The sequence below is a fragment of the Ceratotherium simum genome, chromosome 15, assembly GCF_057802395.1.
Source record: "Ceratotherium simum simum isolate JZ-2026a chromosome 15, ASM5780239v1, whole genome shotgun sequence".
In the NCBI taxonomy this organism is placed as follows: Eukaryota; Metazoa; Chordata; class Mammalia; order Perissodactyla; family Rhinocerotidae; genus Ceratotherium; species Ceratotherium simum.
In genome coordinates, this window is record NC_141914.1 from 29,899,725 (window position 1) to 29,918,525 (window position 18,801).

The window sequence follows — 18,801 nt, forward strand, 5'->3', positions numbered from 1 at the left end:
GTTGGGAGACTGAGATTTTTTAAAAAATTGTTTTTACACAAATATTTGTGTAGATATTAATTTGAAGTTGTTCAGTGAGTAGAGCTGGGATTTTACATGTATTAGGGCACATTTTATTTCGGTTGTAAAGGTAGAAGTGCTTTTGAATTGCAGAAGGTCATCTTAGTTGCTGTGGATGCTGCAGATTTGACAGTGAAGTGATATTCAGAATTCTGGCTGTGCTGTCTGTACTTCAGGATCTTTAAAACACCCTTCCCTGAGTGGTCCTTCAAGATGGCTTTATGAAGTCTTTATTTAACATGGTTCGGTATGCTTAATTCTCAGGAAAAAATTCACAGCTACAAAACAAAGTGGGGTGATTCTTTCTTTCCTTCAAGAATACAAGGTGGCCCAAAGTCTTAGTGCAGTTTTAATTTTTAGAACTCCAGAAGTATATATTACTTAAAAAAAAAATTATTTGAGAATTTCTTTTATACTTAGTTTGTGAGTTTTGAGTAATACATTTTTTTATTTTATTTTTTTTTTTATTTTTCCCCCAAAGCCCCAGTAGATAGTTGTATGTCATGGTTGCACATCCTTCTAGTTGCTGTATGTGGGACACGGCCCCAGCATGGCCAGAGAAGCGGTGCCTCGGTGCGCGCCCGGGATCCGAACCTGGGCCTTCAGCAGCGGAGCGCGAGCACTTAACCGCTAAGCCACGGGGCCGGCCCTTGAGTAATACATTTTTAATTTCAATTTTCTACTTCAGTCTCGCTTAAGGTGGCAAATACTAAAGTAAAAAGTTAAATTAAAAATGTATTATTCAAAATTGCTTTGCTTGAAGTTTTGCTTGAGTTACAGATCACTCTCTAATCACCTTGTGAAATTACCTACTTTGGAATTTGAGGCACATATGTAGAATATCCTTGAAGGAAACCCTCCACACATACTGTTATAATGCTATTGTTAGAGCTCATGAGAAAGTTAGGTTTGAAGCAAAGATGGCTTAGAGGTTTGGGGATTTCTGTGCCTGTTGAGGCCAACTCATCTTGTTTTAGGAAATGAGATCTGACTAACTCTTATCCTAGATTAAAGACTATACTTTAAATGGTTCTTAGTAATTATGTAATGTGAAAAAAATAAGCAAACTTTCAAAAATTGGTATTAGATTTATTCCTCATAGCTTCACTTTGTCCTGTGCTGCTGTTTTTATTTACACAAAAAATCAAGTTCATTGTAAATGCAAGGAAGGGTTTGGTTAAGCACAATAGCCTATAAGCTTCTTGCTTTTTAGATAACATCAAGGCTCAGGCATGCACTGTGGAATTGGGACTTCAGCGTGCTAGCTAGACGTGATTTATTCAGTTATAGGAGCTCTCCCAGTGGCAGTCAGATGGCAGAAGGGTATATCCTCTGAAAATCTATTTAAATTGGTAAATTAAAAAATCCCAAATTTTAATGTCTTAATGATTTTAAAAGCAATTCAGAAAGAACCAAAACAGATTTTGGCAGAAATTCTTGTTTGAGTGGATTTTTATGCTTAGTTTTATTTTATTTTTATTATTAAGAGGGAGCTTTTGAAAGCTCTGCTCATATCAGCGTTTGGGAGAATGATGATACAGTGCCGTTGGTAAGAAAAATTTCTTTACTTTGTTTTCTATGATCCAGAAATTGACTTGATTAAGAAACACATGCACTATAGCAAACCAGTGAAGTTATACTTCTGTAAGTTAAATGGATTTTACAAGTTTGATATTAATGCTTCAAATGTCTAATTAGATATATGGTAGAATAGTCTTTAATGTGTATTTTCATTTTGATAAGCAATATATTTTGACATGTTTATATAGATTTTTATCTTGATGGAGTCATAGAAATATTAAGGGCTTTCTATTTATGTGCACATGTTTTTAAAATTTCAATATACATTTATAATATATGTATGTTTTAAATGTAAGCTGTTACAATTATTTCAATGTATTTTACTAAAAGTTTATGTGAAAGGTGAATTTTTGGGTAATTTCCTATGAGGTATAATATGTTTAAAGACAATAATAATTGGTGATTTTTAGAGCAAATTTTTATTTAAGTTATTTTTAATATTTCAACTTTGGTAAAATTTGGTAAGACTTAAGAATTTTGCCTTAAACATTGAGCTAAGTTTCAGAGAAATGATACTTGTGAAAAGAGTAATGAGATGATATGGTCAAGAATTGTATTTAGAAAAGTATGAAAATATATTCTTATAGTCGGTGCACCATGTATAATACCTCACTTAAAAATAATTAAGTGGAGTATTTTTTGCTGTGATCAGTTTTGAACTGTAGAAGAGGAGATGAAAATATAGTTATATTAGACTAAGGTGAACTCTGTCAAAGAGATGTTTGGGGAAAAGGTTTTAAGTAGTTCTAAGTACATAGACTTAATGAAAACATTGAATTTGAATTCCTTTTCTAAAATTATAAAAAGGATGCCTATTTATCTACTACTACATTCTACAATGAAAAATTAGGATTTACAAAATTGGGAAGTACATCTGTATTTCTAGGCAATGGATAAAAGACAAGAGTGAAGAAGAGTTAGAGTCAAAGCCTAGCAGTAAGAATTTATTCATAATGCCTGCTACATGATAGATTGAGTCAGTGGATTTGGGACTTACGTAGAGGCAGAGTTCTCAAGATTTGTGGCCTTTGGTGCCAGGAACGAATATCTTCTGAAAATTTTCTTTTACTAAAGTCTTCAGGTGGGTGGCTCTTATTTTGTTTATTTAAAAGAACTTTCTATTATGAACAGTTTCTACATACTAAAAAGTAGAAAGATTAGTATAATGAACTCTCATGTACCTATCACTCAGTTTTTAACTTAGCTTTAGCAGTTATCAACTCATGGCCATCCCCTGACTGATAAAGATAGGTTTTTCCAATTTTTAAATTATTTGGAAGTAAGTTCAAACTGCAGAAAAGTTGGTGTATTGGTGTAAAGTTGTTAAGTTCCTTGATTATCTTTCTGATATCTGCAGAATCTGTGGTGATGTCTTCTCTCTTATTCTTGATATTGGTAATTTGTGTCTTTCCCCACTTCTTGTTGAGTCTAACTAGAAATGATCAATTGTATTGATCTCAACCAGCTTTTGGTTTCATTGATTTTTCTGTTTATTTCATTAATTTCTTCTGAATTGAATTATTTCCCTTTAGTGGTTACTCGGGGTGTGATTTGCTGTTTTTTCCCTAATTTCTTAAGGTGGAAGCTGAGGTCATGACTTGAGCCCTTTCTTCTCTTCAGATATTGGGATTTAGTGCTGTAAATTTTCTAAGTGCTATTTTAGCAGCATCCCACAAATTTTGATATGTCTTCATTTTTATTCAGTTCAGAATACTTTCTGTTTTCTCTGTTTATTTCTTTGACTTATGAATTTTTTAGAAGTGCATTCTTTTGTTTTCAAATATAATAAGGCTTTTCTACTTTGTTATTGATTTCTAATTTAATTCCATTGTGTTCAGAACATACTTTATGATTTGAATCTTTTTTATGTCCCACAATCTGGTCTTCCTTGGTAAATGTTCTGTTAGCATATTAAAAGAGTGTATATTTTGCTGTAGTTGAGTAGAGTGTTCTGTAAATATCAGCAGAGACTGCTTCATTGATAATGTTGTTCAGCTCTTCTATGTCCTAACTGGTATTTTAAAATTTACTAGTTCTATCACTTATTGAGAGTGGTATTGGAAATGAAATCTCCACTAATAATTGTGAACTTCTTTTCTGCTTTTAGTTTTATTAGTTTCTACTTCATGTATTTTGAAGGTCTATTAAATGTGTACATGTTCGGGATTATTATTTTATCTTCATGAGTTGACCCCTTTGTTGTTATGAAATGGCTTTATCCCTGGTTAATATGCTTTGCTTTGAAATCTGTTTTGTCTGATATTAATGCAGACATGCATTGCATGGTATATCTTCCTTACTTTTACATTTAACCTACTTGTGCCTTTATATTTAAGTTGTATTTCTTACAACCAACATACAGTTGCCTATAGTCTTGCTTTTTAAAAATACAACCACAACTCTGCCTTTCAGTTGCTGTTTAGACCATTTATATTTAATGCGATTTTTGGTATTGTTAGGTTTAAATCAGTCATCTTGCTGTTTGTTTTCTGTCTCATCTTTTTTCATTTCCTTTTTCTCTCTTTTCCTGTTATATCAGTTGAGTATTTTTTATGGTTCCATCTAATCGCCTTTGTTGATTTATTTATTTTTTTAGCTATGACTGTTTTATTCTGGTGATTGCTGTAGAGTTTATATTATACATCTCTAACTTATTGCAGTCTACCTTCAGGTGATACTAAACTGCTTCATGTAGAATATAAGAATCTTGCAAGAGTATACTTCCTCTTCTCCCTGTTCTTTGTGCTATTGTTATGTGCATTTACCCATATAGTTACCATCTCTGATGATCTTCATTCCTTTGTGGAGATCCACATTTCCATCAGTTATCTTTCTGCCTGAGGGCTTCTGTTAATGGTTTTTTTATGGTGTAGGCTTGCCCATGATGATTTTTTTCAGCCTTTGTGTCTGAAAAAGTCTTTATTTCACTTTTGATTTTGGAAGATTGTTTTTCCTGGGCATAGAATTCTCTGAATAGTTTCTTTTTCTCAGTGCTTCAAAGATGTTGCTCCGCTGTCTTTTTACCTGCATTGTTTTTAGCAGGAAATTTGATGTCATTCCTATCTAGCTCCTTTTGATGTAACATAGCTCTTTTCTCTGGCTCCTTTAAGCTTTTTTTTCATCACTGGTTTTGAGCAGTTTGATGATGACATGCTTTAGTGTAATTTCTTTTTTTTTTTTTTTGGTGAGGAAGATCAGTCCTGAGCTAACATCCGAGCTAATCCTCCTCTTTTTCTGAGGAAGACCGACTCTGGGCTAAGATCTATTGCCAATCCTCCTCCTTTCTTTTTCCCCAAAGCTCCAGTAGATAGTTGTATGTCATAGTTGCACATCCTTGTAGTTGCTGGATGTGGGACGCGGCCTCGGCTGGAGAAGGAGTGCGTCGGTGCATGCCCGGGATCCGAACCCGGGCCGCCAGCAGCGGAGCGTGTGCACTTAACCGCTAAGCCACCGGGCCGGCCCTTTAGTGTAATTTCTTAATCTTTCTGTACTTAGTGTTAGTTGGACTTCTTGGATCTGTGGACTTACATTTTTTTCATCTAATTGGAAAAAATTGGGGCTATTATATCATTACATAATTTTTGATCTCTCCCGCCTTCCATGTATATTAGGCTGCTTAAAGTTGTCTTACAGCTACTGATGCTGTTTTTTTTTCCCCCACTAGTCTCTTTTCTCGCCATTTTTCATTTTGGATATTTCTATTACTATGTCTTCATTGATTTTTCTGCAATTTCTGACATGCTGTTAATCCCATCTGGTATATTTTTCATCTCAGACATTGTACTTTTTATCTTACCTTTGGTTTGGTTCTTTTTTTTTTTTTTTTATATCTTTTCGTGTCTCTGCTTAACATGTTCAGTCTATCCCTTTGCTTTTTGACCATATGGACTACAGTTACAACAGCTGTTTTAATGTCCTTGTCTACCAATTCTAATATCTTTTTCTGTTCTTGGTCCTTTTCTATTGATTTTTCTCATTATGGGCTGTATTTTCTTCTTTGTGTGCCTGTTAAGTTTTAATTGGATGTCAGACATTGTGACTTATTGGGACTAGATATTTTATATTCCTATCAATATCATTGAACTTTGTTCTATGAAGCAGCTAAGTTACTTGGAAACAATTTTATTCTTTCAGGTCTTATTTTAAAGCTTTGTTAGGCAGGACCAGAGTAGCTTTTAGTTTAGGGGTAATTTGATCCCATTACTGAAGCAAAACCCTTCTGAACACGCCCCCTGATTCCTTGTGACTAATGAGGTTTTCTGCTGTGGTTGGTGGGAACTGGCACTCATCCCAGCCCTATGTGAGCCCTGATGGCTTTTTCCCTCTTACTCTTTTTGGGTGGTTGGTTCCCTGGCCTCTGGTAGTTTCCTCACATAGAAGCGCTGATGAGTACTCAGCTGAAGACTTGAGGGGACCATCTTGCAGATTTTCAGTGTTCTTTCTCTGTGCAGATCTCCCCTCTGCTAATCTGCCCTGCAAACCTGGTCACTCTGGTGCCTCCTCAGACTCCCAGCTTCATCTCTCCATCTCAGGGAAGACTGCTCCCTGCCCCTGCCACCCCCCCCCGACACACAATGGGTTCCCTGTCCTCCGTTTTTTTGCAAGCCTGGAAACTCTTCAGTTTCTAAACCTGGTCAACTGTAGAACTCACCTAGTTTGCTTCCCATCCCTGTATTAGTTTCTTTCATTACCTTGTGTCCAATTCCTTGAAAACTGTCATTTTATATATTTTGTCCATTTTATTGTTGTTGTTTTAGGTAAAGAGCAGATCTGGTCCCTGTTTTTCCATCTTGGTTGGAAGCAGAAGTCTCTCCATATAAGAATTTTAAGGAATTTCTCCCCTCAAGAAACATATTTTAGGTGGTGGTGACGGGAAATGGGGATCAGAATTATTTGTACAATTACTCATCGCTTAACAACAGGGATACATTATGAGAAATGAATTGTTAGGCAATTTCGTCATGTTGAGAACATCATAGTGTACTTACACAAACCTAGATGGTATAGCCTACTACACAGCTGGGCTACATGGTACTAACCTTATGGGACCACTCATATATACAGTACGTCATTGACTGAAATGGCGTTATGCAGCACATTACTGAATTTGGTTATCAAAAGTGACTCTGATGGATCCTGAGTGATGACCCGGAGATTCAGTCCAGAACTTAACGAAGAACCACAGACTAAGGGTTAAGAACCCCAGACTGGCATTCTTTAGTGGGGACAGTGTCGGGGCAGAGTGCCTTTGCCTTACCCTTTGAAGGTAGGCATGGGCACATTTACCACCTTGCAGGAGTGGGCTGTACCTTGCACGTTCAGACAACAGCAGCTCATCTTTTGTACAGGGAAGGAGGTTGGGCTTGTTCATTCTCCCCGTAGTCTATAGCAGCAGGTTATAGCCTTAGAGAATAACCGCTACCTCAAGTCATATTGATTTGATGGATCAGTCTTACCCTGGTGGACAACTTTAGTAGTATGCTTCAGGGCTGTAACACTACCCTAGAGAAGAAATTGTTACTAAATTGCCCGAAGCGTTTTGTATTATAATGTGGCTTGTTTTAGAGAAGTTGGACCAGATACCTCCAGAAAGCCCCGGCCTTTCCTAGTTCTGACCCTGTCTCTGGGGCTACTGGAAGATAGAGAAGCTCTAGGTGCCGGTGCAGGAGGCATCAGTATTTTTATTGGTCATTTTGTTGATGATGTATATCAAGAGATTTCAGTAGTCTTATATATGGGATTAGTTTGAACTCCTACAGTTGGTTTTATCTGGCTGTTAATACATATCATGGAAATATGAAGTAGCTATTGCTGTCTTAGCAAAAATTCTATATCAGGTCATTTCATTCAACAATTATTTTTTGAGTGCCTACCATGTGTCAGGCCTGTGCTACACACTGGGTAGATGAGTAGAGGTATGGTATCTGGAACGAGGGAGGAGGTAACACTCCCATTTTGTTCTGCAGAGATCAGCCTAGTCTAGAGCAGTGGCTCTCAAACTCTTTGGGCTCAGATCCTTTTACATTCTTGAAAATTATTATGAACTCTCAAGAGCTTTTGTTTATGTGGGTTATATCTGTTGATACTATGTTAGTTAAGACTGATATATCTTGGAGAATATTAATTTGATGAAACATAACAATAATAAACTTATTACATATTAAATAACATTTTTGAAAAATATTTTCCAAAAAACAAAAAAAATTCGGAAGAAAACTGGCATTGTTTTGCATTTTGCAAATCTCTTTAAAGTGTGTGAATGTCTAATATTTGAAATTAATCTCTCTTTTTTAAAACAGGAAAAAATTATCAGTGAGGTTGGTGAATTTTCTCCTAGACAAGCATCCCGGGTAGTCAGCAGCAATCAGAAGATTGCTTAGTGGATTTAGACTCAGAATGGGGGCATCAGTTGAGTGATCTGCAATAGGGGTATGCCTGCCATAGGGATTGACTCTTGGCCAGGGATTGCCATTCGTGTTCTAGGTGCTTGGTGAATGTTTCTTGGATGATCCCTGAGAGGTTTTGGGTTGGTTTCCCTGCTGGCGCTTTGCCTCTTCACTAGACTTCAGGCAGTAAATTGAGTTATGTGAAGTACTTTTAGCTCAAGATGGTTAAACTAGGCTAGTTCTCTGAGTCTGGGGAATGACAAAGGAACGTTCTCTAGTAGTTTCTCTCAGTATTTAAAGTGTCTTGTAGCAAAGCTATTGCTAGTATAAATTAATGAAATATGCCAAGTTTAGTAAATAATGCATGTTCAAGATCTGGCACACTATTGAAAATGTCATTAGAATCAACTAGCTCTTTAGTGACTGCTTAAATATCATGGTTAAACCTTGATACATGTATCACAACAAGAAATCTGATAGTATGAAGTTATAGGGGCTACTAAGATACAAAATAACTCCCTAACATTTGTTCCTCTTTTCTCTCAGTTATCCTCAACTGTTCTGAAGCACAGGGCCTTTGGAACCACTGTAGATATGGACAAAGAAGAAAGGAAGACTATCAACCGGGGTCAAGAAGATGAAATGGTGATCAGCTTTTATAATTTACTTGTAAAGTGTGAAGAATTTATCTCTGCAGTTTATTATTCTAGAGAAGTAGAAAGTACATTTAAAAAAACAGCTAAATTAATGTGCTTGTCTCATCCTGACTGTGTTTTTGAATTGGGATTATGTAACATTTCTGTTTGTTGGCTTTAGTATAATTCCTCTTTCATTTGTGAACTGTTAAAACTTAGAGGAAAGAAGTATGTTTTTTCATGTTTAAGAAGTTAAGTTAGCTAATGCTTAAATATAATCTCAAATACAAGATTTCTGATTTTGATTTATAAAAAAGTTTAACATCAGCTTAATGAAAAAACTTGTCAACTCTTTTTGTGTGTGTCAGGGAGAAAAACAGTTATCAGGTAAAATATAAGATACCCTGTTAAATGTGAATTTCAGATAATTAAGGAATAAATTTTTAGTATAAGGATGTCCGAAATATTGCATAGGACAAACAAAGGAATTATTAGTTTTTTATTTGAAGTTTAAATTTCACTGCGCCCTCTGCATTTTCATTTGCTAAATCTGACATCCCTTGTTGGGGTGGGAGGTAACTGAAACAATTGAAATAATTTGGATCAGGAGTTCAAATTGATCAGTCACAGTGGTATTGGGACAATTAGCTAATCATTTGGGAAAAAAATAGGGTTAAAACCTGCCTCATCTAAATGCAACGTGATATTCTGGATTATATCCTGGAATAGAAATAAGACAGTGGAAAAACTGGTGAAATCCTAATAAAGACTAAGTTTAGTTAATAGTAATGTACCACTGTTACGCTCATGATTTTGGCAAATGTACCAAGATGTTAACATTAGGAGAAATAGACAAAGCGTCTACAAGAACTCTTAATTTTTTTTTGGTAAGGAAGATTAGCTCTGAGCTAACATCTGTTGCCAATCCTCTTCTTTCTGCTGAGGAAGATTGGCCCTGGGCTAACACCCGTGCCCATCTTCCTCTACTTTAAATGTGGGACGTCTGCCACAGCGTGGCTTGATAAGCGGTGTGTAGGTCCGAGCCCGGGATCTGAACCTGTGAACCCCAGGCTGCTGAAGCAGAGCACGTGAACTTAACCACTACGCCACTGGGCTGGCCCCAAGAACTCTTAATATTTTTGTAACTTCTCTGTAAATCTAAAATTATTCCAAAATTAAAAGTTTGTTAAAAAACAATCCTACCTAATGACAAGATAAATTCTGGATGAATTAGAAAGGTAAATGTAAAAATGAAATTATAAAAGTTCTAGGAAAATATACTAAATATGAATATGTTAAGTCAGCAGGAAAGAACTTACTAAGAATAACATGAAATGTAAAACCATGACATGTAAATAACAACATGTTTAACTACTTAAAAATACAACTTTGGGGGCTGGCCCGGTGGTGCAGCTGTTAAGTGCGCATGCTCTGCTTTGGTGGCCCAGGGTTTGCAGGTTTGGATCCCAGGGGCGCACCGATGCACCGCTTGTTAAGCCATGCTGTGGCTGCATCTGATATAAAGTAGAGGAAGATGGGCACGGATTTTAGCCCAGGGCTGATCTTCCTCAGCAAAAAGAGGAGGATTGGCATTGGATGTTAGCTCAGGGCTGATCTTCCTCACCAAAAAAAAAGGCAACTTTGGCAATGAGCTTGCCAGAAACAAAATTTAAAGATCAATTATGGGTTGGGAAAATATTTGCAGTTTATGTGACAAGACAGTAATACACATCTGGAAAACAAAGAACTTTGGAACTTATTTTCTCTCGTGTCATTTGATATTTAATTATGTGATCACTGTGTCCATACAGGAGATTTATGGCTATAATTTGAGTCGCTGGAAGCTTGCCATAGTTTCTCTAGGCGTGGTTTGCACTGGTGGCTTTCTCCTTCTCCTCCTCTACTGGTTGCCTGAGTGGCGGGTGAAGGCGACCTGTGTTAGAGCTGCAGTTCGAGACTGTGAAGTGGTGCTGCTGAGGACTACTGTAAGTCCGTGTGTTTACGTAGCTGATTGTCTGAGGAGTGAAATAATATCTGTGGTGTACTTTGTTCAAAATAATATAAGAAGACAACATCGCTGCTAGGATGTAATGAGGAATACTAATCCTGGTATTTCTAAATCATCTGTGTTTGAAGTGAAAAGAGTATAAAGGAATCACAAATCCACTCCCTTCTTTTTATAGCTTTTGATGCTCAGAGAAATGTGTTGCTTGTCTGTCAAGGTCACGAGGCAGTTAGGACTGTATCCCAGATCACTCATTCTCTAGACCAGCTAGCTCCCTTTCTACTCTGTGATGCTGCTACATCCCAGGTTTTTTTTTAATCCTAATTGAGAGCATTTTGTAAGAGGCTTTAATATCTAGTCTGAGTATGTAGATGGGTAAATTGAGAAATGACTTAGGATTTTTTACGGGGTATTGTATTAGTGAAGAACGTCCTATAAAATGGTGAGCAATGGAAAGCACTTCATGTTTGAATTTATGCGTCTTCATGAAGTGGTTTAATATTTAGTGAGTAGGAAGTGATGCTTTCTCAATTAGAGGTGTGTAAATAATATGTAAAGAATGGAAATCAAATAAAAATTTATAGGCAGCTATATATGTAATTGACTTTTACCTTTATCCACTTCTCTTTTCTAAGGATGAATTCAAAAGGTGGTTTTGTGCAAAAATTCGCTTTCTTTCTTTGGAAATGCACCCATTTTTGAGTCCAAAATCTATAATCAATAAAGTTTCAAATGGCCATGCTGTTCATTTAGCTGAAAATCGGGCTGAAGAGAACAGATGTGAGATGAGGAAGTATTCACAGACTCAATCGCAACAGGTATTGTTTCTTTAAAATCAAGTTGTTACATTTTATGCTATCATGGACAGCCTATAATTTTGTGCTTGCAGTTATTTTTGTTTGAGATAAATTTATATGCATATAAAATACCGTCTCTATATAACATACAATTTAGGTATTGTTAGAAGAAACAGATGACATGTCACATGTGATCATTTTAATTTTAATGTATGTGGTGTTATATATGATAGATTTGTGTTAGTAAACTTGATTGTTAACAAATAATGATAATGCTTTTTGACGTAACGTTTATTTGTGTTCAACAGATTCGTTATTTTACCCACCATAGTGTAAGATACTTCTGGGATGATACTCTTCACAATTTTGATTTCTTAAAGTAAGTTTTTTGGTTTTTTTTTTGGATTATATTACAAGTATCTTGAAAATGTTCTAGATAGAAAGGAATTCATTCCAGTGTTATGTAAAATTGAAGGTTTGTTATTGCATAACATTTATTCACTTATTCATTAACAACTCCCTGGTGTTATTTGAATACTCACTAACCATTTTAGAATAGATCCCACCTGCAACTTGAACCTTGGCAAAATTTACAGAAAACTTTGAAGCATTATGATCCCCAAATCTGAGTTTGAGTTCTTTTCTCTTTGAGGGTTTGTCTCAAAGTGAATTTTGAGTACACCTCATAGCCTACTGGAATATCTGAACTGTCACCTCCTAATTTGCTGACAGTTCTAGCCAGTTGTAGTTGAGGGATGGAGTGACAGACAAACAGGAATTTAACTTTACTATGTGGATAAAGATGAGATATTTTCAAATGCGTTAAGTCTTGGGTAGGACAAATTGGAGTAATCCCGTAAAATTTATTTTTTGTAGAGGCTTCAAGTTACATAATTACTAAATTCAGATTCTATTTTTACTGCTGTTGTGAAAGTGATTATTATAAACACTCATTGAGTATCATCGCTTGAGAGTGCCAAAGCAATTTTTAATATTAGCTATAAAGAGCGAATACCTTATGAACATTTAAAATAGACACGCATGGATTTTTCCCTCAGACACACTAAAGAATTGGAATGTTCTGGAGTGCACCTGAGCATTTCCACATGCCTAGTTCTGAAGACTATTCCTAGTTAAGAACCATTGCCTATAGAACACTGCCAGTGAGCTGCCATTTTGTTAAAAAGTTTCTTTTTTACTTGGAGCTGATCCCTGCTGCCTTTGGAAAAGTCATCAACTTCAGTGGGGGAAAAATGCCAAACATATTTGCTGTGTGGCCTTGCCAGCCGTAGAAACTTGTAGAATTTAAAGTTATCCCAATGATAGCAGTTAATTATGGAGCTTAGTTTTCCTATTTGAAAAAAGTGGAAAAGGATAAATTGTTGTTTAAGATTCTGTTTGCTTTAGAGTTCTATGACTTCTATGTCAGTTAAAATAAGCATAATTAAGACATTTTGGAGGGAAAAGTAGAATGTTAGTTGAATCCGGTTAGAATTGTTACAGGTTTTAGACATTGCCTGTGTCTCATATAATTCTGTACTTCTCTCTTGAATCTGTATTAGATCAGGGAAGGATTTGGGTTGATGCTTTTGTGGAAATGAAAGAAAAAGAAATGAATAGGATTTCTTAGTGTGAAGCTTAAAAAATTGAAGAGGGGAAACTATATAGATAAAAGTAAATTGTTTTCATCTTTAGTTTGGAATTCTTAAGTTAGTCATACTTTACCTTTAATTTTATTAGTTTAACTATTAGCTGTTAACAGCTTTGGCACAGCCTTAAAGGAAAATAATAATATTATATAAACATGAGTATTTAGAGCCATCTTATCATGTGATAGATACATTAGATAACTTAGAAGTGGCCACGTTGGAGACTTAGACCTTTTATTATTATCTTAGGAATTTGAGATTTTAAAATTCTCATTCATTATCTAAATTTTTGTTAAGGGTTTCTATTTGTAAGGAAATTACACTTTAAAATCAGGAATATAGAAAAATGAGGCATTAAGAAATTTGGATATTTTAAACTTTGTTTAAAGTAAAAACTTTGGATTTATTTAGGGGACTGGATGAAGGTGTTTCTTGTACGTCAATTTATGAAAAGCATAGTGCAGGACTGACAAAGGGGATGCATGCCTACAGGTAATTTTTATCCAACTAAAGTTAGATCTATTATCAAAATACCTAAATAAAGTAGTATATATAGTCCACCCTTTTACTATATAGTTATACATATTAGTAGGTATTTAAATATTATAGATATAGTAGTTGACAACTTACTGATATTTTATTTGGGTAAGAGTGTCTCTCAGTTTAAGAATTATAAAAATGTCGAAGCTGATATTTTGAAGTTGATATCCCTGAAAGTATGCTGTCTTTCACCAATTCTGAGGTGCACATTTTCCCATATTTTAACATCTCTAAAAGGGGGATGTGTCATACGGTGGGTGGAGTATCTTCCTTTAGCATTTTTATCTTTCTTGATAGTACATAAAATAATGGTATGTCTTACAATTGATAGCATCTTAGAATTTCTGAAATATGTTATTGGGAATTGTAAGCATGAGCTCAAATTTACTGCAATGAAAATTTGTAAATTGGGAGGTATAATCCTTTTTGTAGTGTTATTCTTTGCTCAAGTGTAAAAATATATCAGCGTATTGCATATTTTAAAGATAAATGCCATTTTTAACTTAGAGATTTTCTTGTACTCCTGTAGCATATTCTTTCAAAGGGTTAGAATATGAAAAAGTTCATTCATTCAGATTTAATACTTCATAAAAGGCAAGAATTGCTGTATCATATAGAAAGTACTATTATAAGGAATTTAAGTGGAAGGATTTAAGCAACTTTTCTTTAGCATTATTTTAAAAAGTCACATGTACAATGTTTTGAAATAAACATTCTAAGTGCAGTATTCTTATTAGAAAACTGGTAAGAGACCCCTCAAATTTACTTACTTAGTCTCTTGCAAAAATTAATTGCAATTCAAAATTGTTGAGACCTATTGTGTTTAAGGATGGAAAAGAAAGCCTTTTGCTGACACGGTTATTACAGACTAGTGGGAAGGATACTTGTCACACAAAAAGATATGAGCCAGAATGAAATAAAATGGTAATAGTATAGTTACCCAGTACTGACTACTTTGATTTAAATACTGTAGGTCGAGAATGTAAATGATAGAAGACAAATATTTAGAAACGTGAATGTTAAAGTTCCAGATTTAAGAGCAGTCTGTGGTTTTAGCCTTATCTAATGCAATGTCTTCCCAAATTGTACTATTATATAATATAATGTAATGCTATTGTTATATTTTCCTGTTATAGAAAATTGCTTTATGGAGTAAATGAAATTAGTGTGAAAGTGCCTTCTGTTTTTAAACTTCTAATTAAGGAGGTAAGACTATTGTACGTGTCTCAACATTTGTGATAATAGATTTGTCAATATGAAAAAAGCCATGATTTAAGTAATAAGACATTCTTGGTTTTCTGTTTCTAACTTTTCTTTGCTTATAGTTTTACTGGGAAGGTAAGGCGTTTCTCTGGTAAAGAAATAATTTGAGGCATGAATTAGCTGTTTCTATTTTGTCTAATTTTTTCTGCTTTTCTTGTCTGTAGATATTTTTTTTACTCTCAGAAAGTTGCACATCTAAACTTTGCCCCATCTGACGGATGTATACGCCTGTCTTGTCTTTTTTGCCCCCTATTTTTTTAAACAGTTTATTATGTTTTCTTCTTCACATGGTATTTTGTGGTACATTTTTGGAAATTAGACATTGTACCAGAAGTTTGGAATACAAAACATGACATCATGATTGACACTGAGGGACTTGAAAGCACGTTAGCCTGGGAGGAACACTTGTCAGTAGATATTGTAGTGACTGTTCGGTTGTAAGTGCCATACAGGAGGTGTGAATGAAGGACTGTGCATGTAAAGGAAGGGAGTAAGTGATTTTGCCTAGCAAAGTTAGGCTCTCCAGTCTTCCTTCTGATTTTTGGCTAAAGATCAAGAATTAGCTGTGTTGGGTGAATACGTTTAGTAGAAATAATAGATTATTTTCCATTAGTTCCCGAGAATGGCCGTATAATGTTGCTTTAGAACATAGCATAGTATAATGATTAGGAATTAGAAAGCTTGGTTTGTAATATGGTTCCATCAGTAATTAGCTTTGATCTTTAGAAGACCTTCCTCTCTGTTGCTCCTTTATCTATAAAATTGGACTAAGTTCTTTCTAATTATCTCATTTGATTTTGAAGTAAAATGGGGCCATATATGTGAAAGTGCTTTGAAAAGTACAGAGGCATCAATTTTAAGACATTGGGGGGTTTTTAATGAGAGTGGTAAAATACTATGAAATTTGGGTAAACAAAGTTCATTGCCAGGACTCTTTTATCTCCTTTTTTCATTCAGGTTTTAAAATCCTTAATTATTTCATTAGACAATACAAAACAGTATAATTTATCATCTCGTATTTGTCTTCCCTTTGGACTCCACTGAACCTTTGACTTATAAGTAAATTAGTGTTTGGAGTTCATAAGTAAGCATTTGTTCCATTTGATCCATCCTTTAGTAGTCCTGTAATTATTGGGAGTAAATGTACTTTATTGCTAAAGCAGAAGGAAGAATGGCTAAATTCACACATTTTAGCTGAATCTATATTTGGGCTTGGTATGAATCTAAATGAACGCAGATAAGTTAAATTGGGCTTATTTAGCCAAATTCTAGTAGGGTTTTTTTTTTTTTTTTTTGTGAGGAAGATTAGCCCTGAGCTAACATCTACCAATCCTCCTCTTTTTGCTGAGGAAGACTGGTCCTGGACCAAGATCCATGCCCATCCTCCTCCGCTTTATATGGGACGCCGCCACAGCATGGCCCGACAAGCAGTGTGCCGGTGCGCGCCTGGGATCGGTACCGGCAAACTCCGGGCCGCCACAGCAGAGCGTGCACACTTAACCGCTTGCGCCACTGGGCCGGCCCCCAAATTCTAGTAGTTTTAATGGTAAAAAACGTACCATGCTAATGTCTTGTCCTTCTCTTTAAGTAATATATGCCCTAGGGACTATAGAGCTTATCCTGTAAGTATGTTGTTGGTTACTTCTTAGATGAAAAGGTGAAAAATATGTGTGGTTATAAATATCTCATTCAACTTGACTTAAAAATCTTGTTTTTTAGGTTCTCAACCCGTTTTACATTTTCCAGCTATTCAGTGTTATACTGTGGACCACTGATGAATACTATTACTATGCTCTAGCCATTGTGATTATGTCTGTAGTATCGATTATAAGCTCCCTATATTCCATTAGAAAGGTAAGTCCAATTTATGATGGGTTTCACAGCTTCATTTGTATCTTGTAATAACATGTAAGGTGTGTAGAACAGTGCTTCGTATAAAGTAAGTACTTGATACAGTTATTCTCTTAGTTATACGAATATGTACTCCCTTTCTCCCTTTTTTTTGATGTGGGAGAATGCAGGTGGCTTTTACGGTCAGACTATTACTTGACTGCTTAGAGGCCATGAGGATCTATTGTTGCTTATCACAGACTGGAATACTGGAGGGCTGATTCTGCTGTTTTTAGGGCTGTCTCATTAAAGTGCTTCTTATTTTGTCTTGCTAAAACATTGAATATTCTTCTAGTCTTGAGATTTTTAAAGGCAGAGTAATATGCATTTATGTATTAAACTTATTTTATATAGCATTCTTGCTTTCTAATATCTTGTAGAGTGGGTTTATTTTAAGCTAGTTAAAAATGTTTTTTTCCTATTTCAGCAATATATTATGTTGCATGACATGGTGGCAACTCACAGTACTGTGAGAGTTTCAGTTTGCAGAGTAAATGAAGGTCAGTACTTCAGGTGACTCTTGGAAAAGTAAACTAAGAAACATCCATTAAGTACTAATGTATGAAGCAAACCCAGTGTATTATACATATACATTCATTTCTTACTATTTTTTTTTTTGGTGAGGAAGATTAGCCCTGAGCTAACATCTGTTGCCAATCCTCCTCTTTTTGGTGAGGAAGATTGGCCCTGGGCTCACATCTGTGCCCATCTTCCTCTACTTTATATGTGGGACGCCGCCACAGCATGGCTTGATGAGCGGTGTGTAGGTCTGCACCTGGGATCTGAACCCACGAACCCTGGGCTGCCGAAGCAGAGTGTGCGAACTTAACCATGGCGCCGCTGGGCTGGCCCCCTACGTTCATTTCTTAAGAAATAAAAATATGTGTTTGGATTTGTACTCATCTCTGAGTTTGTGTCGAATTCATTTATATAAAATTGTATTTTTCGTTTTTTGCAATGTGACAGGTACTATACTAGGCTCTGGTTACTAAGATGGACATAGTCCTTGCCATCACTGAACTTCAGTCTAGTTGTAAAGACAGATGATGCACAGTAACAATCAAGTGTGACAAATGCAATGATAGGGAGAGGTCAGAGAACTTAGATATTAGAGCTTATTTACTGTAGGTGTCAGGGATGGCTTCTTTGATAAAGTATTTTGAAGTGCTTGTATTAGCTAGATAAGAGGTAGGTGAGAAGGTGGTAAGGTGGGAGTGAGAGAGGGAGAGAAGAGGGTTCTAAGTGCCCAAAGGTCTGGAAATTAGAAGAGTTCCGTCATTGTAATAACAAAGAAACTCAGTTTGGCAGATGCAGCAACTAGATGCTGAACAGCCTTCTAAGGCATGTTAAGGAATTTGGACTCATTTCAAAAGGCAATGGAAAGCCATGGAAGGGTTTTAAGCAGAAATAGTGATATCTTATTTGCCTTTTTGAAAAAATCGTTCTAGCTGCCATGTTCAGACTGGTGTAGAGGGGAGTAATATTGAAGGCATGAAATGGACCAAGGTGAAGGTTGTGGAGATGGAGAGAAATGAGATGGGTTTGAAATATACTTAAATGTGGGCATTGAACAGGATTTGGTGATTCATTGGATGCAAGGTGATAGAGCAGTATCAGGCTGGGGGGATGGACATTGGTGCCATTTAATTAAATAGGGAATACTAGAGGAGAAGGAAGATTGTAGAGGAGGATAACGTTTTGGATGTCTTAGTTTTCTGGTAAGATACTGAAGTGCTGAAGGAGATAAATGGGAGGCAGCACAGCATTGTGGGCCTTGGAGGCAGTGGCCACTTTGATTTGTTGAGAATATCAAATCAGTCTGCATTCTCTTGGCTCAGTACACCATATCTAGGTGTAAACATAGTTTGGCCCAGCAGGTGGCTTCCTTCCTTGTGCTTCCTGATCACTTACTGCTTTAGCTGGGGGTATCTGCCTCTCCTAGCTGCAGTCGCAGATGTTTGGCTTATTGGTGCTCCTCCTCTTCCCACTCTGCTG

General features: G+C 35.9%; 1 protein-coding gene across 5 annotated transcripts in view; it reads left to right on the plus strand.

The window, feature by feature from the left end:
• ATP13A3 (ATPase 13A3) overlaps nucleotides 1-18,801 on the plus strand; it is an 85,236-nt gene that overhangs the window by 17,552 nt on the left and 48,883 nt on the right. For 4 of the 5 annotated variants that reach the window (XM_087439838.1, XM_087439837.1, XM_087439839.1 and 1 more), the window contains 8 exons: nucleotides 8,574-8,672; nucleotides 10,474-10,647; nucleotides 11,303-11,485; nucleotides 11,773-11,843; nucleotides 13,525-13,605; nucleotides 14,790-14,859; nucleotides 16,636-16,770; nucleotides 17,234-17,306. In XM_087439838.1, coding sequence (XP_087295964.1) covers nucleotides 8,622-8,672; nucleotides 10,474-10,647; nucleotides 11,303-11,485; nucleotides 11,773-11,843; nucleotides 13,525-13,605; nucleotides 14,790-14,859; nucleotides 16,636-16,770; nucleotides 17,234-17,306 — 838 coding nt within the window. In that variant the 5' untranslated portion in view covers nucleotides 8,574-8,621. The remainder of the gene's footprint in view (nucleotides 1-8,573; nucleotides 8,673-10,473; nucleotides 10,648-11,302; nucleotides 11,486-11,772; nucleotides 11,844-13,524; nucleotides 13,606-14,789; nucleotides 14,860-16,635; nucleotides 16,771-17,233; nucleotides 17,307-18,801) is intronic. The other variant, XM_087439840.1, reaches the window with a different exon arrangement.